We start from the raw sequence: 22,929 nt of genomic DNA, 5'->3' as shown, positions 1-22,929 counted from the left end.
TGGGAATAACCAAAGAGCAGTGTAGCTTGAAAATAGGGAAGGGTGCCCCAGGGTTAAGGTTGACTACATTGCCAACTATGAATCCATAATGTGTCACTACAGTTACGAATCAAACACATGTACTATTGAGATGACTAAACATGCATATCAAATCGTACTGTGGAATAATATTGGAAAACTCTATTAGAATACCATGGCTAGGGGAATCCCCTGGTGGTCCAGTGGTTAGCACGCAGTGCTTTCACTTCAGGGGGGCACGGGTTCGATCCCTGGTCAGGGAACCAAGATCCTGCATGCCGCATGGCACAGCCAATAAATAAATAAACCCTCTTTCTAAAAAAAAAAAAAGAATACCATGGCCAGTTTTGATATAAAAATAAATAAGGTATGAAAAATTGTAGAAAGTTGAGACAGGAACAATACAAACTTAGAAGGAATGTGGGGAAAGGTTAAGTAATGATGCCATGGACCATTTTGTCCTGCTTTGTGTTAAGGCTGAAGGACTGTGTGCCTCTGCCTCCGTGTCAGCCATCTAATCGTTTGAGGTTGAAATGTTGAGAGGGCAGTAGTGTGACTTCACTCTTTATCATTTATTCTGTGAAAAACTTCCATATTGGACAGGACCTTGGAGAGAGCATACTTCAGTGAAAGGCCAGTGCTTTTAAACTGGATGTAAAATGGAGAGGTGCCTTTGGATGTGCAGGGACTGTGGTCTTAAAATATTCACCACTAAAAATAAAAATCAGGGCTCCTTGGGGAAATGGCTGATTCTAAGTCTGGGACAAAAAAATGCACAAGATAAGTCTGGGGTGTCTTTTCATTCCAGTTAGTAAGGAAGCTCTCAAAACCTACTAAGTTTATGTCAAAAGTACTGAAGAGTCAACCTGGAAAGGCTCCCACTGGGCAAACGTGAAACAGTTTCAGAATCGATAAGGATGATAATTATATTGGATTAAAACATACCTAATGGTTAATTCATGAGTTTATAATGATGCTGAGAAGAAGATTCACAACCATTAGAGGCTGCTAGAGAATTAACTCATTATTTTGAAAACTAATAAATAAAGGAAAAGAATCCAACATTTATCCTGTCTTTTCTATGTCAGCTGTACCACTGGCTAACAAAATAATAGATCAGAGAACATTTCTCTTGATAGAACTATTCCAGCTAATGAATCAAGAAGGAATGACAGAATTAAAATATCACTATTTTGGGAGGTTGACTTCTAGAATGGTGAAGTGAGGACCTTAGGATGTGTGTACAGATGAAACAGTATTGGATGAGCTGATAATAGTTGATGAGTTGATAAATGTTGAAAGTGGGTGGTGGGTTGGTAACAACATTATTAAGATATAATTCACATATCAGTGTGAATTATTCAGTGTTTATTAATTAGCTGTTTCACCTAAAGCATTTTAAAGAGGAAGAAGAGGCAGAAATCATTCCTTCTTCTGGAGAAGGTGGAACAAAATCTATATCATAATCATCTTCATCAAGCTCAACACATGGAGATTTCCCAGTGGAACTTTCTACCAAGTTTTTCTTTTTTCACTGTTATCTAAAGTAAAGCAGTTGTTAAACATAGCTTATTTTAATAATTAGCGAGTGGAGTATGATATATGTAAAACTTCATATTTCCATGAATATCATTTAGTATTGTTAATCCTTCCTTCTAAGATATATGGCATAAAATAAAAGGAGATCTCTGGTAAACATAGAATGGGAAAGAGGGTTATAACTCTCAGCTCAAATGAATGAGCATTGTTTACTAGCCGTATATTCTGCTATCCCATCTTCCTTTGGCCCCAGTAATTTTAAGGTGGCTTAAGCTACACATTATCCCAGGCAGTAGCTCAGCATTGTCACAATTTGTTACACAAGAGGTGTAAATATGCTTGGTAAAAGTGTTCTTTCAGGTTGAAACTAGGTAATTATGAAGCACGGTATCTTGCTGGTAAACCATTGCTGTCATTGGTGGTGCTCTTCCTTCTTTTCCCGATTTTCCCCTTAGGAAGAGAATTCAATTATTCCTTTGTTCTTTGGGTTTTCAGTGTGCTTTGATCATTTTCTCCCACCTCACTCCCATTCGGCTTCCATTTATGCTTCAAGCCTAGGCCAGGTCCCATTTTTCTGCAAGCCTTTTCCTAATAAGCCCTTCCCTAATGTCTTTTGTGCTTATTTTAGCATTGGGGGAAAACCAGGTCATTTGCTATTTAAGTGAGACTTCAGTTAGTTAAAGATTATAGGGCTTCCCTGGTGGCGCAGTGGTTGAGAGTCCGCCTGCCGATGCAGGGGACACGGGTTCGTGCCCCAGTCCGGGAAGATCCCACGTGCCACGGAGCAGCTGGGCCCGTGAGCTATGGCCGCTGAGCCTGCGTGTCCGGAGCCTGTGCTCCGCAACGGGAGAGGCCATAACAGTGAGAGGCCCCGCGTACCGCAAAAAAAAAAAAAAAAAAAAGGTGAAAGATTATATATTTCAAATGTTACCGGTTGTAAATGTCAAAACAGTTTTTTGACCAAAAAAAACAAAAAAAAACGTCATTACTCTGGACACAGTTGGAACAGTGCTCTACCCCCCAATAAATAGTGTGATTAATGCAAAGTGCGTAACTCCACTGATATTTTTTTCTCTCACTTTTTAGGATCATGGCTGCTGTTCCTCAAAATAATCTACAGGAGCAACTGGAACGTCATTCAGCCAGAAAACTTAATAATAAATTAAGTCCTTCAAAACCAAAATCTTCGTAAGTATTTTGGTTGGTTTGCTTCCATCCAGGCACTAACACACAAGTGAAATACCATCTCTTTCAACTCTTTCATTGTAGAGATGAGGAAATGAAGCTGAGAGGGTCAGTGATTTTCCTACTTTGCAAATTAATGGTAGCGCATGTTTTAGCAATGCTAGGTAATGTATTGTTCAGCACCTTTGCATGGTTTCTAGCACATGGTTTTTGTTCAGTAAATATTCATTGAATGAATGAATACAAATCGTGTAAATTTGGGCAGATCGGTGTTTTTAATATTTTAATATAATTTTATATCCTTTTCAAAAACCATTTCTAAGGAAACTATAGCTCTCCAGTTCTGTTCTTTCCTCCAAGCTATATTCCAAACTCCTTCTAACAGTACCTAACATTTTATAATCTTTATTGTGCCCTTACCAGATTCTAGACACCATTCTGTGTGCTTGACTTCAAAGTCACCATTGACCTTCATGTCACTAAATCCATCCGATGTCCAGGACTCTTGCCTCTTTCACTTGTCTTTCAGATTTCAGCATAGCTGGCAGTTTTTGACTCTTCCCCATAAAACTTTTATCAGAGTAGAAACAAGTAGCCACGTTTTTTCGCTTACTCCGTCCCCTCCCTCTGGAGAGGCTATTAATTAAGGACTATGAGCCTGAGAAACAAAGTAGTAGGAATGGTCCAGATACTCTCAAAGCTGAATAATTAGCTTCTGAATAGGAAGAATCAGAGCATACAAAGCATAATTTAAGTTACCTTACACATTTTAAAATCAGAGAGGGAGATAGATTCTTCGCTCGCTCATTTGTGATGCAAGGAAGTAAGTTGTTATATAAATTAGGGTTTTGTTTTGTATACTTGCTGGGTTTTGTATACTTGCTGGGTTTGTTGAAATTAATCCATCTAATTCAGTTTTTCGATTATTTTTCAGAGGTTTCACTTTTAAAAAGAAAGTATCTTCAGCCAATGATGTGTGTGTAACTAGTGTGTCAGTAGCAAAAGCTCCTGTGTTGAATGATAAAGATGTTACTATTACTGAAGCCTTTTCCTTCAGTGAACCTTTTCCCCACACCACAAATCAGCAGACAAAGATCAATGACTTTAAAAATACTCCAGCTGGACAGCAAACTAAGAGAGTTGGTTCAAAACCGTTATTGCCAAATTTGTCACAGGTTCCTCAGGAAGTTTTATGCACTACCCAGAACACACTGCTTGTAAAGGAATCCCGCGATGCTACTTTCAAGAAATTAGAATTTAGTTCTTCATCAGATTCTCTTATTACCTTCAGTGATTGGGATGATATGGATGACTTTGATACTTCTGGAGATTCAAAAGCATTTGTGACACCACGCCAAAACCACTTCATAAGAGTAAGCACAGCTCAGAAATCAAAAAAGTCTAAGAGGAACTTTCTAAAAGCACACCTTGATAAAACAAATACAGTAAAGACTGATTTGACTCCTTCCTCCTCTGAGAGCAAGCAGGCATTTTTGACTAAGAAACAGAAGGATGACTCAGAATGGTTAAATAGTGATGTGATTTGCATTGATGATGACCCCAATTCCGAAGAGCTTATAAATGAAGATACTCAGGAAAATCATCCTTTAAAAACTCATTTGGGAGAGGAAAGAGGTAAAAATTATTGTTTTATTTCATTTCAAAAGGTTGTATTTATTCAAAGCTAGGCATTGGGAACAGCAGCAAATATGATTTAGCTTTTGTCCTTAGGATGTGCAGAGGTGCTTATACATCCTAAGCACCATCTGTTGGCCACGTTCTTGAGGCAGGGCATACTAAGGAAATGAAAGATTTTATTCTGCTATTTATGTAAACAACAAGGATAGCTCCGTGATTTTATATATGAAGAAATATGTAGAGGGACTTCTCTGGTGGCGCAGTGGTTAAGAATCTGCCTGCCAGTGCAGGGGACACAGGTTCGAGCCCTCGTCCAGGAAGATCTCACATGCCACGGAGCAACTAAGCCCATGAGCCCCAATTACTGAGCCTGCACTCTAGAGCCCATGAACTACAACTACTGAAGCCTGCGCACCTAGAGCCCATGCTCCGTAACAAGAGAAGCCACCACAGGGAGAAGCCCGCGCACTGCAATGAAGAGTAGCCCCCTCTCGCCACAACTAGAGAAAGCCCGTGTGCAACAGCAAAGACCCAATGCAGCCAAATAAATAAATATAATTAATTAATTAATTTTTAAAAAAAGAAATATGTAGAGAATATAATGCTTAGTGAAATAAGTCAGAGAAAGAAAAATACTATATGATATCACATGTGGAATCTAAAAAATAATAAAAATGAATCTATATACAAAACAGAAACAGACTTGCAGACATAGAAAACAAACTTATGGTTACTAAAGGGGAGAGGGAAGGGGGAGGGACAAATTAGGAATATGGGATTAACAGATACAAACTACTATATGTAAAATAGATAAGCAACAAGGATTTATTGTATAGCACAGGAAATTATACCCAATATCTAGTAATATCCTATAATGGAATAAAATCTGCAAAAAAAACTGAATCACTTTGCTGTACACCTGAAACTAGCACAATATTGTAAATCAACTATACTTCAATAAAAAGAAAAGAAAAGAAGCTCCATAGAAGTTAAAATGGCTTCTTAATGGTCTACTGGCTGGTTGGTAGTAGAAATGGGATGTGAAACTAAGCCTTTGTGTTATAATTCTTTTATGGTTTGTACCACCTAATGTTGATGTATAATATGATATAATCATGCTATTAAAGTATTTTAAATTACATGCAAATTGTTTTCTGTTTAGATCTCATAGTTATTAGATGTCTAGAACTTAATAGCTGACGTTAGCCATATGTGGAGGTACCCACGTTATGAAACAGTTGTAAATATGAGACTAATATTTTTAAACACCTGAATCCCATCAAGGTTACTATAGGGTGAGAGAGGACTGAAAAGTGATTGATAATAAGCAAAACTATAATCTAATCAAACATGTTGCTATTTATGAAGAGAAAATTTGGTTAAAGGTAAACTAGAGAGCAACAGTTTGGCAGTGTGTTCCCACATAGTCAAGAGAGAGACACTCTGGGAGACTTAAATAACTAAGACACCTTTGTGGTAAAGTAGAGATTGTTTATCTGTATAAACAACAGTGTTTGTACAATTATCAGGCTTACTTGTACTTCACTCTTATTTAAGTGTGAATGAAAAATAGAGAAACGGAAGTACTGATAATAAGGATGGTTTCATAATTTAACTGGAGACAGTCATGAAAATCCTTAAGCAAATCGTCAGCCTCAATCCAGCACTCATTGGACTTAATCCAGTTGACTCAATCATCGTTTATGAAGAAACAAGGCAACACTAACGTGTGAGAGGAGAGAACTCGTATTGCACAGAGTGGTGGTGGTGCTTATGACTTGCTCAGAGCGCTCACAAGTGCTCACACCCTGTTCTTTCTGTCTCATTAATATTAAAATAACCTATGTTTATCAGCTGTTTTTTTGTACTTTAGATAATTGTGAAAAGAAGAAAAACTTGGAAGAAATGGAATTACATTCAGTTGAGAAATCTCCATGTGTTGAGCTTGATGAAGATGATTATGACATAGATTTTGTTCCACCTTCTCCAGAAGAAGGAATGACTTCAACCTCTTCATCCTCTTTAAAATACTCTAGGTAAAATAGTTTATTAATTAATAAACATTGATTCTGGGGTAGCTGAAGTAATTTTAGTTATGTAGTATCATCTCAAAATTGATTAATTTCATGCTTCTGCACAATTTATTTTGTATCCAAATGAAAGCATCAAGAAGTCCCTATTTATTTATATTTTATTTAATTGTTGGTATTCTAAAGCTGTAAAGTTCCATTATGATTCATTACATGGGACCTCTAAACAGTTTTATGTAATTGATCTTGGCATGTGGAATATAGTCCTAAAGATACTGTATTTCCAATCTCATGTATCTGAAATGACCCAAAACTAACACCTTATTTGTGAAGTGGCTTAGTATGTAATGTGTTCTTTTTCGTCTTTTTTGTTTTTACTTTTTAAAAAATCCAAATAGAATTGATCATTGTATTTGTCATTCACTGAATTTTGGTAAATTAGTGACATGATTGTGGTTAAGTGGTAGTATTATGGGAAAAATAGAGTCCACATAGTTCATTATAGTTCATTAATAGCTGAAAATATTAATAGTCTTTGTTACCTCCATCCTCACCCCAGTCTAAATCACAGTTCAGTTGAGTGGTCTGGTATATACTCTGCTGTTAACCATATTTTGATGAGAAACAAATCCCTCTAGTATATCACCTGAAGGCAGGAAGGAGGTGTTTGCCTGCATAACCTAGTTTTCTCTAGGTTTTTGTTTTAACAGGTGGGTTGAGATGTTAAAGGAGGTGGGAAAGGTTGAAGCATGATTGCTGTTAGACAACAAAACAGAAAAACTGTAAGAGCTCCCCTCTTTCACCTCCCAGTAGAAATTGAGACAGAATTGTAGGAAAAAAACTGAGCAACAGTTCATATAGCATTCGTCAGCATTCTCTTTTAACAGGAGCAGCAATTGAGGCCTAAGGAGGAGCAGGGGATTGTCTGGGGTGATAATTAACGGCAAACGGACTAAGATCCAGTGTAGGGTTATTTTCTGGGCCATACCGTTCCCTGTTGACTGCCTGGCTTTTTTCTTTGTTTATTAAAAAAGTGTGTATTGCACAGATAATATTGTAACCACATTAACAGGATACTTACTGGTAGTCTTACAGTCCAACAAACCGAACATTTTCTGTATCCACATTAAGTTTTTTTGTTTTTTTTTAATTGAAGTCTAGTTGATTTACAATATTGTGTTAGTTTCAGGTATACAGCATAGTGATTCAGTTTTGTTTTGTTTTGTTTTCAATTATATTCCATTATAGGTTGTTACAAGACATTGAGTATAATGCTCTGTGCTATACAGTAAATCCTTATTCCTTATCTATTTTGTTTCTGTTCTCCTAATTTGTTCCTCCCCCGTTCCCTAGCCACATTGTTTTGTTTCTTCTCTACATGTGTATATGATTTTTACATTGCCATAATCAACATGTAGCTATAATTTTTCAATCTACTTTTCTTTTAACATTATTTTTAAAACATTTTACATAATGCTACATAGTCATTATTTTTATTCCTTTTAATGGCTACATAATTTAATGAATTTTCATACCATAATTTATTTTACCTAGATCTTCAGCAGTTGGAAAATGGTTGTTTCCAAGGTAAATTCTCTCTATATTTTTCCATTACAACCTAGTATACATATTTGTATACATTATAAAACTAAAACAGAATTTTCACAAATGATACTATATGTGCAGTGCACACAAATTTTCTGTTATATTTTATTTCATTTTAATGTGCTGGTTGTGACTTCTGAATTAATTTCAGAGGTGTAATGGTCAGGTAATATATGACAGAAAAGAGAACATGTTTTTGTAACTCCTGTATTCCTAAACCTCTTTAGCTGGGCCTCAAAATCCTCCATCTTCAGACCCCAAATTACCTTTACAGCTTTATCTCCAGTAATGCTCTTACAGTAACCCTAAGCTCAGTAGCCTAATGAGACTTATAACATAGTTATTCATCATTCTTTGATTTAGTTAGAAGATTGCATTCCAAAATCCTGCTTTAGAAAAGTACAGTTGATTCCTGAATATCGAGTAAATAGAATTGTCTTTTTTATCTCTCCTTTGTAAGCTGTCACTTTTCCATACCCATCATTCAAGGTTTCCTCAAATCCTACTTTCTTGGCAAAGCCTTCTCAAGTTCCAGAAAGTGTTATCTTTCTTTGGATTGCCATAGTACCCTCTCTTTAATACTCCTTTAGGACTATTTATTTTGTTACTTTTAAAAAGTATTTTTTATATCCAATCAGACTGACCATGTTTATATGTGTTAATATTGGGGCCAGGGTCTTCCCTGGTGGCAAAGTGGTTAAGAATCTACCTGCCAATGCGGGGCACACGGGTTTGATCCCTGGTCCGGGAAGATCCCACCTGCCACGGAGCAACTGAGCCCGTGCACCACAACTACTGAGCCTGTGCTCTAGAGCCTGTGAGCTACAATTATTGAGTCCACATACCAAAACTACTGAAACCCACGCGCCTAGAGCCCGTGCTCTGCCACAAAAGAAGCCACCACAATGAGAAGCCCGCGCACTGCAACAAAGAGCAGCCCCTGCTAGCCACAATAGAGAGGGCCTGCGCACAGCAACGAAGACCCATGCAGCCAGAAATAAATTATTAATTAATTAATTAATTAAAAATAATATTGGGGCCAAAAGATGGAAAACTTTGAGTGCCAGCTAAAGAGGTTTTAGAATAGAGGAGACAGAAAGACATGTTCCTCTTTTCTGTCACATAGCATCTGACCAGTTGTGGAAAATATTAGAGGAAAAAGTATGCATTTGGTCTAGTCTGTACTGTGATCAGTTTAATATTTTTTAATTTGTAGTGTGTTGAAGGATCTTGACACCTCTGACAGCAAGGATGGTCTTAGCATATCAGAAGACTTGTCAAAATCTGAGAAAATGACTACAAAGCAGCCTAATCAAGAAACCAGCACAAGCTATGATGGTACAAAAGTGTTTGGGACATAACACATATTGTAACTGCTTACTTATGAAAACAAAATAAGATTGTATTCTTAACCTGTGACGGTATAGTACACGATGGTGAGCTCAGTTCCTTTTCCTGTAACAGTGAATCATCCATAATACCAACCACCATGGGTTAACCATTGTTGCTCGAACAGCTCAGAAACCGAGAAACTTGTTTTCTCACAAGGTGACTTTCTAACAAGTAACGTTTTCAAAATAGACAATGAATTATTTCTCTTACTGAACCAAAATTTTGCCTTCCTGTAACTTTAATCTTTGTGAGATAAGTCTGAAGCGCCTAGCGCTAAATAATGTTAGATCTTTTACCTCTTCTCTATAGGTACTGGTTTCTAGACCTTTCATCCTCCTGGTTCTCTGGGTTTGATTCTTGGTGTCCGCTTGAAGTTTAATACTTTTTGTTTGTTTGATTTGTCTCTAATTCATTTTTAACTTTTCTATTAAATATCTGGTATAAATAATCCAGTAGCACTACAAGGCTTTGAAAAACAGCTGTCTCCTTTCCCACTCCTGATTCCTACTTCCCAGAGGCTTTTTTAGGCTAGAGATTTGTGTCCTTCTATTCTGAAATTTTTTCTGGTATCATTCCTTTTTATTTTGTTTTTTCTTTTCTCTTTCACTCTTCTTGGAACTTTAATTATTGGGCTATTAGACGTCCATTAATTAACTTTTCTATTTTTCATCTCTTGCCTTTTTGCTTTCTGGGAGATTTCCTCAATTTTTAAATTAACTCTTTGATGGAATTTTTCATTTTCATCAAATTAATTTCCAAGAGCTGTGTTGTATTCTCTGAGTATTTCTGTAACGTTTTCTATCCTTGTTTGATGGGTGCTGTACTTATGGGGGGTGTGTGTGCAGGCACACGCACATGTGTAGCGATCTCTGTGTGTTGTTCCTGCTTCCTCTGAATTTCTTTTTGTTTATTTTGGTCTCTGAGTTTATTGTTAGAGATGTTCCTGAAAAACCTGATGTTGTAGGCACTCTTCTAAGTGCCTTAATATTAACTAATTTAATCCTCACAGTGATCCTTTAAGGTGGTTTCTGTTATCCTGTTTTACAAATAAGGAAACCCAGGTACAGGAGAGTTAAATAATTACTCATGGTCATAGAGTTAGACAGCAGCAGAGCTAGGATTTGAACCCAGCAGTCTTAAGGCTCTTGAGTTTACATTGATAGCCACTGCAGTATACTGTTTCTGCCTCATTAAGTTTCACTGGTTAAAATGGTTAGTGAGGACGAGAGCAAGGACAGAGTCCCACAGAATGTCATTAGCGGCCTCCCTCTCAGCTGACATCAGTCCCTTCATCACCACTTCTTGTTCATCTTGTTACACGTCTGCCTTCAGACTGTTTCTCTCCCTTGTCCACGGGGATGCAAAAGACTCAGTCATATGACTCTAGAAGTTCAAGGTCTGAGGCAGCAAGAGGGAACAGGTGGGACATTGGCTCTAGAGTGATGCAGACCTAGTATACAAGCCTGCCTCTTCCCACTCCTGGCTGGGTGACTATGCCTAATTAATTAACCTTCTTTGGACCTCAGTTTCTTCTTCTGTTAAATGAGGAAAATAGTGCCTGCCTTGCCCAGTAGTTGTCAGGATTCAAGGTAAAGTGCCCAGCATACTGTAGGCCTTCAATAAATGGTAGCTGTCATTATCTGCTAGTCTAGTAATCCTTTCAAAGAAGGAAATACGTTGAGATGGCTGGTTTATTTTTATGAACTCTTGCTAACTCTATAATTGTTTCCTTTTTTTCTTAGAGCTCACAAAGCAGCCATTTGATAACATGTTCTGGAATTTTGCCTTGAATTAACTTTAAGATCACCAGCCTGAAGCTTTTGGCATCCCTTTAGAATTTTTTTGAAAATTAAAACAATATTTGCCTGTCTTCACTCTTCCATCACCTCTCCTATTCACTAGATGCCGCATGCATCAGTGACATTTTCTTTGCAGGTTTCCTTTGTACTCTGAGGTGTAATCTGTCTAGACGAAGACTTGAGCTCCTTTCCAATAGCTGTATTTCTCTGAGCCTGTCTTGGTTTTCATTTCCTTTGGACTGTTGTTTATGCTCCTCTCTCCAATCCAGTGCCCATTCTCCTTGCAGAGAAAACAGATGTGAAACAGGAACCCAGCAAGTCCACTTTTACCATTTCATACTTCATGACCCTATTTACATCAGCCAAAACTAGTAAAAGTCCACACCCCCAGGTCATTTTCACACAGACGCATGCATCCCATCGTCTGTGTTCTGTCCCCACCACCACCCCTGTCTGTCCTCTCTTCCTCTCCTTCCAGCCCCTTAGACCCTTCAACCAACTGCCCTCGGTCAACAATTTCCCAGTAGCGTCATTCTCTTCTCTGATTGTCTTCTGAGAATACTGTTGCCTCTGCAGCCCACCTAAACTGTTTATTTCTCCTGCATACCTTAGGCCCCAGAGGTAGGTAGGCATCTTCCTTGCTTCCCATTGCTACCCTAACCCATTTTTTTTTCTTTCCGTCATATAAAGCCACCCCTCCTTTGACATTATTTCTTAGTTACATAGCTGAAATTTAAAAGTGTGAAGTGGGCTGGCCAGATTCAGATGTCCAGACATTGTTATCAGGAATTTCTCTCTTTCACACCTGCCTTCTCTCTCTTCTCTTTCATCCCATCTCTCCATCTCAATCTCCCATTTCCTTTCATCTCTGTTTTCTGCTTTTCCTTGTGTTGGTCTTATTTTCAAGCTTGTGTTTTTCTCCGTGGTGGCAGAGATGGCCACCAGCAGCCTGTCCAACTTGTTAAAGAGAGAGGTCCTCTTTTCCAGTCAGTCGAAAAACTCTTAGATCTCATTCTCATTGAGCTGCCTTACATCAGATGCCCACTGAGGACGTGGGAGTGGGGATGGGAGTAGTCTCCAAAAAGAAAGTCCAAGTGCTGTACTGTTAGGAAACACTGGTTGGCAGGCAAACCAGAGCAACAGGTGAGGTTCTTACCTGTCCACACTTTATAATGTACTTTGTATGGGCATGGTGAGATTTACACCTGAAGTTAGTAAAACATCATGAACTTTTGTATCTTACAACAACTTTGGTTACCCTAAGAGAAATAATAAGAATTAACATGAAATGAAAGGATAGCATAGTTATGAGCTCTTATGATCTAGAATAGAGACAGTATGACTTCAAATTATTTCATAGGCAGATAATGGGAGAATATATGGTTGTTTCTAATCTCATTTGTAAACTACTTCAAGTTTTACATGCATGGCTTTCAAATTGTTAAGTCTTTTTTGTTGTTGACAAAAAATATTAACAACATAAATACTTTATAGCTAGACAGATAAGTTTACAGCAGCAACTTATTCGTGTGATGGACCATATCTGTGAATTAGTTGACACTATTCCTGATGACAAGCTGAAAACTTTGGATTGTGGGAATAAACTGCTCCAGCAGCGGGACATAAGGTATCGATTTTTCTCCTTCTGGAATATATCTGATTGCCTTTCCAACACTACTGTAAGTCACAAATGTATGGGGCAAGATTTCCAGGCATTCTGGCCAAGAAATTGAATAAGATAATTATCACTTTGTCTTTTTTTTTTTTTTAATTGGAATGTAGTTGATTTACAATGTTGTGTTGGTTTCAGGTATACAAAAAAAGTGATTCAGCTATACATGTACATATATCTATTCTTTTTCAGATTCTTTTCCCATATTGGTTATTACAGAGTATTGAGTAGAGTTTCCTGTGCTATACACTGTGTCTTAAATTTATTACTTTTTCAAATGAGGGCTACCTGCGCCGCGGTGGCTACCGCCAGCAGCAGTCTCAGATGGCCTACTGATTGCTTGACTTCAGTCCCCAGTGCCCTAAACCATTCAACATTTAGGTCCAGCCACACCCCAGTCATTAAAAGTCTCTTTAAAGTTGCTGCAAAAAACAACAACAACAACAACAACTGTTCCTTTAGCATTTGTATTCAAATTTTTAAGGTTGGAAGAAAGAGGATATATTTTGCCACAATCTGGCATGAAAACTAAAGATAAACTTGTGTGCCTACCATAGCTGACTACTTATAATTAATTTGATGTTCTGTGCTCTCTCTTCAGAAGGAAACTCCTGGCTGAAGCAGATTTTAATACGAGTGATGCCAGTGTTCTTGGCTCATTGTGGAGATGCAGGCCTGATTCACTTGGTAGCTCTGTGAAGGATATGGCATCTGTTTCCCCACCTTGTGCATTTCCAAAGGGTGATTCCTGTCCTACAGGGAATTCTGTTAAGGAGTTCACTTTTCCAAACCTTCCCTCAAATTCCATTTCTACTGGGGAGTGTTTACTGACTCCTACCCCAGGAAAGACAGGATTCTCAGCCACCACCAAGAATCTCTTTGAAAGACCGTTATTCAATTCCCATTTACAGGAGTCCTTTGTAAGTAGCAACTGGGCTGAAACACCAAGGGTTGAAAAAAGAAATGAAAGCTCTTATTTCCCAGGAAATGTTCTCACAAGCACTGCTGTGAAAGATCAGAATAAACACACTACCTCTATGAATGACTTGGAAAGAGAAATCCAGGCGTCCTATGATATTGACAGTTTTGACATAGATGACTTTGATGATGATGATGATGACTGGGAAAATGTGATGCATAATTTAGCAGCCAGCAAGTCTTCCACAGCTGCCTATCAACCTATTAAGGAAGGTCGGCCCGTTAAATCAGTATCAGAAAGAATTTCTTCTTCAGCCAAGACAGACTGTCTTCTGGCATCTACTGCTCAGAATAAAAACTTCTCAGAGTCAATTCAGAATTACACTGGTAAGTTTAAAATAAATTGAATGCTTATATTTTATATGAAAACAAAACTGTCCAAAATAGGAATCGTGTAAGAAAAACCATAGCAAATCATCATGGCCTGAAAACAACATTGTTTCTATGCAAATTTCTGCTGATAATATGAATTACAAATCACAATTTCAAAAGCAAGTTGCTCTTTTGTCTCTGTAGCAGCTGTAGTTTTATAAAATGTGTAATTATAACCTATTGTAGTAAAACTCTAAAGTCATTACAAATGTGCTTTGCCTTTAAATTAACATTTTTCAGTCCCTAAAACAATAAAGCTCATGAGGGCCAAGTTTTTAATGATTATGGGGGATGGATAAAAAGCAAAGCTGAATTTATGTTAAAATTGTAATTGTGTGTATTTTTAGAATTCTGGATTGATGAGAACTGATCAGTTTATAAAGTAGAAACATGTTTTATGTCTTCAAATATTAAAATTTAGGACAGCCTAAGAAAGATAAGAAGTCAGAAATTTCTTAAATCAGTCAAGTTATTTCTTTTGGTCTAGAATCATTTTAATTCATTCAGCAGATATTTATGGAGTGCCCACTGTGTGCCATGTTCTGTGCACAGGTCCTGGTAATAGATGAGTAATGAAGAGTTCCTGCCCTCTTGGAGCTCACAGTTTACTGAGAGAAGTTTTTGGAAGAGTGAAATTAGACGTTGTAAAGGCTGCAGAGAAAACCCAAAATTAATTTTAAAACCTTACATCGACCCTATAAAGTTATCAAAAAGTGGGGTTTTTTTAACTGAAACAAGTTTATACGTGTAAGTTTTTGTAAAGTACAGTCCTCCCTGTTTTTGCCATTGATGACTTAATGCCACGGAGGTTGTTCTTACAGTTCCTCTGTTGACCTTTAAAATAACCATTAATGGATTTATTTTTGTGTCATGTTTGGGCATGTCATACTTGGTGTTCGCAGTTATCTTTGCGGTGGTTGAGTGCCGGGGTTGATGTAACCGCCAGCACTGGCGCGAGCACCTCTTGTTCTCTGTGCGGAGCCAGAGTTACAACAGCGAGGAGGCAGCATGGGGGTGGGCGTGAGAGACGCCATGGAAGAAGAACCAGAGGAAGTTGGGGTGATTCTGCGGTTTCAGACCCAGTGACTGGGAATACCGTGACACTGTTAACAGAAACAGGGAAGTCAGGAGGCAGGCAGATTTGGAGCAAAGCTGAGGAGGGCTGTTTTAAGGCTTGTTGAGCATGAAGTGTTGGGAAGTCGTTCAGGTAGAAATGTCTGGCGGACAGTTCGAGGTGCGTGCAGGACTGGAACTTAGGAGGGCATCCGTCAAGTCTTAAGAAAGAGATCTAGGTGTTGTGTGCACATCGGTGATGTTTAAGGTTATAGGACTAGGAAAATTCCAAAAAAAAAAACCAGTCTAAAAAACCCAGTCCCAAGTGTCCAAAAGATTCCCAAATTTAAGGGGCAAGTGGAGGAAATGGAGCCAGGAAAGGGAATTTAAAGCGAGTAGAAAACCCATGATTATCTTGAAGGTCAAGAGAGAAGGAGAGAATAAATAGTAGTGGTAGATGCTACAGAAAAGTCAAGGAAAGACTTGAATTTGGCCCTTAGGATGTCTCTGGTGGCTTTGACACTGGACAGCGAGGAAACCCTGATAAACGGGTAAAGAAGGATGTGCTGCAAGGAAACGTACACCAGTGATTATGCAGGGCAAAGGGTTAAAATGCTAAAACTGATTTGTTACAGTAATGCCCTGATTTCTCTTAACATTGATTATTTTCTTAGACAAGTCGGAGCAAAGTTTAGCATCCAGAGATCTGAAACACGAGCGTTTCCAAAGTCTTAATTTTCCTCATACGAAAGAAATGATGAAGATTTTTCATAAAAAATTTGGCCTGCATAATTTTAGAACTAATCAGCTAGAGGCGATCAATGCTGCACTACTTGGTGAAGACTGTTTTATCTTAATGCCCACTGGTATGTATTTTTAGATATGAATTGGCAGGAATCCATTGGCAGATGTTAAATGAAAGCCCTTTAATAAAAATAAAAAGAACCTACACAGTATTTCTATCATTTAGGGACCTCTAAACCTCCCATGCCATAGTTAGGAAAGAGTATCACCTCAATCCTCTATTCTAGTTGTTGATATGATAGCATTATTGCCCTTTAAGATTTTCAACTCAAAGCTCGTTGTGTTGAATTGATCTAGGATTTTCCTTTGGGAATTTTTCTTTTTTCTAGTCGAAATTAGCCTGGAACATGAGCCAAAAAGTTACTGTCAGAGACCACGACCATTTCTGGCAGTTTATCTGGTACAACCTAGTGTTGTATGGTGGTTAAAAATCATCAGCTTTGGAGCGATGCCCTAGGCTTAAAGCACAGTTCTGCCACTTATTAACAGTGTGGACTTGAGCAAGGCACTTCACTCCCTGAACCCCAGTCTCCTCGTGTGCGCAGTGGGGATAATACCAACGTGCCCACTTCACAGAATGTCTTGAGGATTAAGTGAAAAGCATTGAGTGTAGTTCTTTCTTGTCCTCAGTTTTGAAGAGATCCAGGACTTTTCATCATGCTATTAAAGTTTATAACAGCTGTTCAATGATTTATAGTCATCCAAATAAGAATATTAAATAAGCCATTAGGATAAGAGGCATGGGGACACTGTAAATCAACTATACTTCAATTAAAAAAAAAAAGCAGCAGCAGCATAGGGAGTTTGGAGTTTCATTATTCACATGTAGTCTTCCCTCTGCCTTTTACTCACCTTTGTTGTGACCTTCGATCAGTTGTTGCCATCGTCATTAAATAATGTTGCCTGGGTATCCGAATTTTTTCAAGCTGATTTTAAATTTTAGACAGTGTTGGTTTGTTTAATCAGCAGCATTTCATACTTCATTAACTTGTTCAGTCTGTGTCTTCTGATTTGACTCCAATTTGGTACTCCAAAACTAAAGCTGGAGAGGACCCTGGCATTGATCTCGTCCAGAGGTTTGAGGCGTTGGTTCAATGGTAGAATTCTCGCCTCCCTCGTCCAGTGGTTTTCATGGCTTTCCGTTATCCTCTAGGGTTTCAAGGGGGCATTTTTCAGGGTCTTTCTCAAGTAGACTTTTAAAGTAATTCTGTTGCATTTAAGTTTCCTGCCCTGATTCTTGCTTTTGCTATGATATGCACATACATAAGATGTCCCAAGAGATCATTTTTACACATTTAAATCGCCCAAGTATTTTGGCTCATTCAAATATGGCATATTTTGGCACCATGGAGAATATCACTTGGTGTCCTATTAGTTAATTACTTTAAATATTATATGTAATTTATATTGTAACTTTTGCCTTCATACTCTCAAAATAGAATCTGACAGATTTTTTTGTTGTTGTGATTTCTTTTAGGAGGTGGTAAAAGCTTGTGTTACCAGCTCCCTGCCTGTGTTTCTCCCGGGGTCACTATTGTCATTTCTCCCTTGAGATCACTTATAATAGATCAAGTCCAAAAGCTGACTTCCTTTGATGTAAGTTAAAACACTACCAATTATAATAAAAATGCTAATAAAAACAGAATTTAAAAACAATTATATTTCAGTACTCTGGGTAACCTTTTTCATTAAATAGTTCATGGATTATAAGAATAAAGCACGGCAGTTATATTAAGTTGTACATTTAAGAACAAGTCTTTGAGAATTCTGGTACAGGTAGCCTTCTGGAATTCAGTCTGATTTTACTCTAGAAGAATGTATTTTGGTAAGAACTTTTAACCTGTATTTTACTGATGTAAATTTTTTTTTCTAATATGGAAGGATTTCTTTTTTTACTCCTGTCAGATCAGCTTAGTTCTCTCTCACTCCCTTAATATCTTAAAATGTATACACATGTGCATGCCCACACACATATGTCCCTTTTCCTCCTGGCTGAGGTTAAGAAAGTATATGAATACAGTCTATTAAATCCTACATACTGTGATCAAACAGAACTGTGTTCAGCTTTATGAACCACCACCCCTCAACAAGACCACTGGTTTGATTTTTCTTCCCAAGCATGTTTTAGTACAGTGATGGTAGCCATTGTTCAGCCATTCATGATGTTATGGTCCTTTCAGTGTTGGTATGCATTAAAACCCAAAAGATGCATTTACCTTAAAAAAAAAAATGTGGTCATACATTAGGACTGGAACCTTCTGGATGCTGAATTCATATTTATCTTACTTACAGATATGAAAAGCTAAGGAAGTAAAGAAATGGGAAAAAGAAAAGAAAAGTAAACAATGGGAAGAATATTTGACTTATGGTTAACAAGGGTTTTTAAAAAATATGTACTGATTACTTTTTATTATGTTGAGATTCTCTTTCCTTTGACAGGTGTGATATGTGACTTGTAAAATATTTATGAAACCTACGGATAAATGTAATCTTGATCAGATTAATGGGTAAAATTTAAATTGTTTACTACTTTTATGCTTAGATTCCGGCTACATATCTGACAGGTGATAAGACTGACTCAGAAGCTACAAATATTTACCTCCAGTTATCAAAAAAAGACCCGATTATAAAACTTCTTTATGTTACTCCAGAGAAGGTTTGTATTTATATCATTATTTTAAAATACTATATTAAAGCTCTTTTAGAAAAACAACCCATTTCTCCCTACTGAGTAAGGAAAAACCCAGTCTTTCCCTTCTGTGTTTCTCTCCTTTACTACTCACATAGAATATTTCACTTCTAGTCACCAAATGTATGGAGGTTTTTCCTTATATCAAGTGGTTCTCTGTCAACTATCCAGAGATAGTGTCAGGTCCCACAGGTTAAGGGCTCAGTCCCACAAGATTCTTACCACTCTGCTTCAGGGGCCAATCCACAGGGTACTCGCAACTTCTGTCTGACTTGGCTACAAATCAGAGGTTCCCGTGACCTCCTCCTGCTTGAATTCAGTGACTTGCAAGAGCAGCTCACAGATCTCAGGGAGACACTTACTTACATTTACCAGTTTATTAAAGGCTATGGTAAAGGACACAGATAAACAGTCAGATGAAAAGATACACAGGGCAAGGTCTGGGAAGGTCCTGAGCACAGGAGCTTCTGTCCCTGTGGAGTTGGGGTGCATCAGCCTCCAGTACATGGATGTGTTTGCCAACCTAGAACCTCTCTGAACCCCATAGTTTTGGGATTTAATGGAGGCTTCCTCACGTAGGCATGAACAATTATTGACTCCACTTCTAGACTGACTCCCTTCTCTGGTGGATGGGGGTAGGACCGAAAATTCCAAGTTTCTAATCATGGCTTGGTCTTTCTGGTGACCATCCCCCACCCAGGAGCCCACCCACAGTTGCCTCAAGAGAACAAAAGATGCTCCTAGTGCTCTTTTTTTTTTCCGCTGCATTGGGTCTTTGTTGTTGCGCGTGGGGTTTCTCTAGTTGCGGCGAGTGGGGGCTACTCTTTGTTGCCGTGCACTGGCTTCTCTTGTTACAGAGCATGGGCTCTAGAGCGCAGGCTCAGTAGTTGTGGCTCACGGGCTCAGTTGCTCCGTGGTACGTGGGATCTTCCCAGACCAGGGCTCGAACCTGTGTCCCCTGCATTGGCAGGTGGATTCTTAACCACTGCGCCACCGGGGGAGTCCTGCTCGTACTGCTTTATCACTTAAGAATTTACAAGAGTTCCAGGAACCCTGTGCCCAGGAACTGGGAGCAGAGACCAGTGTATCTTTTCTATTATCTCATAAAAGCCCATTAGAATATGTATATTTTAAATTTTTTGACATAATTTCTGATGTACAGTTTAGTGCAAGAATTCCTGTATAACTTTCACAGGAAACCCCAAATGGTAGCATTTTACTGTAATTGCTCTATCATTCTTTCTCTCTTTTTCCCTCAAACATTTGAGAGTAAGTTGCAGACATATCCTTTTAACCCCAAATACTTCACTGTACATCTCCTAAAAACAAGGAATTCTCTTGCATAACCTCAGTACAGTTATCAAAATTAGAAAATATTCATTGATGCAGTACTATTACTTTATCTGTAAACCTTATTCCAGTTTCACCAGTTGTCCCAATAATATCCTTCCTAGCAAAAGAAAATCCTAGATTATGCATTGCATTCTGTCTTTCATGATTTTGACAGTTTTGAAGAGTGAAGGCCAGTTGTTTTGAGGACTGTCCCTCAGTTTATGTTTCCTCCTGATTGGATTTGTATTCGTCATTTTTGAGGGGAATATCACAGAAGTGGTGATATGTTCTCAGTGTATCCTATCAGGAGGCATTTGGTGTTGATTCATTCTATATTACGGGTGATGTTAGTTAACTTTGATCATTTGGTTAAGGTGTTGTTGTCTGCCAGACTTGCACTGAAAAATTACTCTTTTTTTGTGATTATTAATTACAAAAATAAATTAATTTTTTTTTGTAATTGTAGGTATCCTGTTATGGAATACTCTTGAGACTATGTAAATATCCTATTACTCATCAGACTTTGACCCAAGAGTTTCCTCATCCATTGATGATTCCCCATCAGTTATTATTGTAGTGAGTGCCAAATGATGATTTTTTTCCAATTTAGTTGGCATTCTGCTGTAAGGACAGGCTTTTCCCTTTACCCACATATTTATTTGTATCAATATGAAATCATGGATTCTTAATTTATTCAGTAGGTTATAATCATTTACTATTATGTATTTTGATGTTCTAATTGTCCTAGGTTTGGCCAGTGGGAAGGCTCCATCAGACTGGCTTCTGTGACCTTTTGACATGTCTATCAAGACATGGGTGCCAGAGATGGTCATTGCTACTAGCATGTCATTGCTTCCAGGCCCAGTTATGGACAGAGCTACAAAATATAAATATATGTACATATATATATGTATATATGTACATATATATGTATATATTTCCCCCAGACAACACACACACGTAACACACGTCTGTAACCCTGCTACCAGTGTAAACATGTGGTGGCTCCCAAATACACTGAGGAAGAAAAATTCTTTTAGAACCACTGACCTAATACAAAACTGTTTGCTAAATGTGGGTAAACATTCTGAAATGTCTCATTTGCTATTTCCTATTACTTCTAATTCTATTTGTAGATCGAAATCAGAACCAATTTTATGTGGAGGTTTTAATACAACTTAAGTCATAGTGGAACTTAAAGACAACCAAATCCTTAAGGTGATATGTTTAAATGTTTTTAAATGTCTGATTAATGCATTTCTGGTCTAGGTCTGTGCAAGTAACAGACTGATTTCTACTCTGGAGAATCTGTATGAGAGGAAGCTCTTGGCACGTTTTGTTATTGATGAAGCACATTGTGTCAGTCAGGTAAATACTGTTCTCTATGTCTTGAGATAGCAATAGATTGTACTACCAACAGTATATATATTTTCAGAGCCAAGAGAAAAAGTATTGAGTGAATTATTCTGCTATTTCACTGAAGAATAAGGTGGTTCTTAATATAGTGAGCAGTCTTTGCTTTATATAAGGAAGATCCAAATAGTCTGAAAAGCAGTATTTTTTTTTTTTCCAACTAGTGGGGACATGATTTTCGTCCAGATTACAAAAGAATGAATATGCTTCGCCAGAAGTTTCCCTCTGTTCCAGTGATGGCTCTTACTGCCACAGCTAATCCCAGGGTACAGAAGGACATCCTCACTCAGCTGAAGATTCTTAGACCTCAGGTGTAAGTTGTCGAAACTTATTAATTTTGAAACCCTGGGGTAGTGGTTCCCAGATTGCTGCACATTAGAATCATCTATGGAGTCTTAAAAATCCCAATGCCCAGGTTGTACCCAATGCCAATTATATCAGAATTTGGGGGGCTGGGAGCCAGTATGGTTTTTGTTTTTTGTTTTTTCGGCTGCATTGGGTCTTCGTTGCTGCGCGCAGGCTTTCTCTGGTTGCGGTAAGTGGGGGTACTCTTTGTTGTGGTGCATGGGTTTCTCATTGCAGTGGCTTCTCTTGTTGCAGAGCACGGGCTCTAGGCATGCCAGCTTCAATAGTTGTGGAGCGTGGGCTCAGTAGTTGTGGCTCGCGGGCTCTAGAGCTCAGGCTCAGTAGTTGCAGCGCACAGGCTTATTTGCTCCATGGCATGTGGGATCTTCCCGGACCAGGGCTGAAACCGGTGTCCCCTGCATTGGCAGGCGGATTCTTTTTTTTTTTTTTTTTTTTTTTTTTGCGGTACGCGGGCCTCTCACTGCTGCGGCCTCTCCCGTTGCGGAGCACAGGCTCCGGACGCGCAGGCCCAGCGGCTATGGCCCACGGGCCCAGCCGCTCCGCGGCACGTGGGATCCTCCCGGACCGGGGCACAAACCCATGTCCCCCGCTTCAGCAGGCGGACTCTCAACCACTGCGCCACCAGGGAAGCCCTGGCAGGCGGATTCTTAACCACTGTGCCACCAGGGAAGCCCCAGAATGCAAAATTTTTATTTTAATCTTACTTGAAGAGGAGTGTTTGTATAAAATTTGGGGGAAAAAAATATTTTCTTCCATAATTGATTTACATTACAACATTATATTTAAGGTGTCTTCAGGTTCTAGTGAAGAACCTACATGCTAGAAATTTGCTTCTACAAGTACTCCATTGATCTATAAAAGCTTTTATTTATTTATTTTTTGCGGTACACTGGCCTCTCACTGTTGTGGCCTCTCCTGTTGCGGAGCATAGGCTCTGGACGCTCAGGCTCAGCGTCCATGGTTCACGGGCCCAGCTGCTCCGCGGCATGTGGGATCTTCCCAGACCGGGGCACGAACCTGTGTCCCCTGCATCGGCAGGCAGAC

The 22,929-nt window shown here is 38.6% G+C and overlaps 1 protein-coding gene across 9 annotated transcripts in view; it reads left to right on the top strand.

Annotated features, from left to right (window-relative positions):
* Positions 1–22,929, top strand: part of BLM (BLM RecQ like helicase) — a 99,858-nt gene that overhangs the window by 20,878 nt on the left and 56,051 nt on the right. For 8 of the 9 annotated variants that reach the window (XM_067697325.1, XM_067697333.1, XM_067697315.1 and 5 more), the window contains exons 2-12: positions 2,644–2,745; positions 3,677–4,377; positions 6,254–6,416; positions 9,232–9,353; positions 12,701–12,833; positions 13,480–14,183; positions 15,956–16,147; positions 17,563–17,681; positions 18,628–18,741; positions 21,376–21,474; positions 21,684–21,832. In XM_067697325.1, the coding sequence (XP_067553426.1) occupies positions 2,648–2,745; positions 3,677–4,377; positions 6,254–6,416; positions 9,232–9,353; positions 12,701–12,833; positions 13,480–14,183; positions 15,956–16,147; positions 17,563–17,681; positions 18,628–18,741; positions 21,376–21,474; positions 21,684–21,832 (2,594 nt within the window). In that variant the 5' untranslated portion in view covers positions 2,644–2,647. The remainder of the gene's footprint in view (positions 1–2,643; positions 2,746–3,676; positions 4,378–6,253; positions 6,417–9,231; positions 9,354–12,700; positions 12,834–13,479; positions 14,184–15,955; positions 16,148–17,562; positions 17,682–18,627; positions 18,742–21,375; positions 21,475–21,683; positions 21,833–22,929) is intronic. The other variant, XM_067697345.1, reaches the window with a different exon arrangement.

This window comes from Pseudorca crassidens, chromosome 1 (genome assembly GCF_039906515.1).
Source record: "Pseudorca crassidens isolate mPseCra1 chromosome 1, mPseCra1.hap1, whole genome shotgun sequence".
Classification (NCBI taxonomy): Eukaryota; Metazoa; Chordata; class Mammalia; order Artiodactyla; family Delphinidae; genus Pseudorca; species Pseudorca crassidens.
This window is presented reverse-complemented; position numbering and strand designations above follow the sequence as displayed.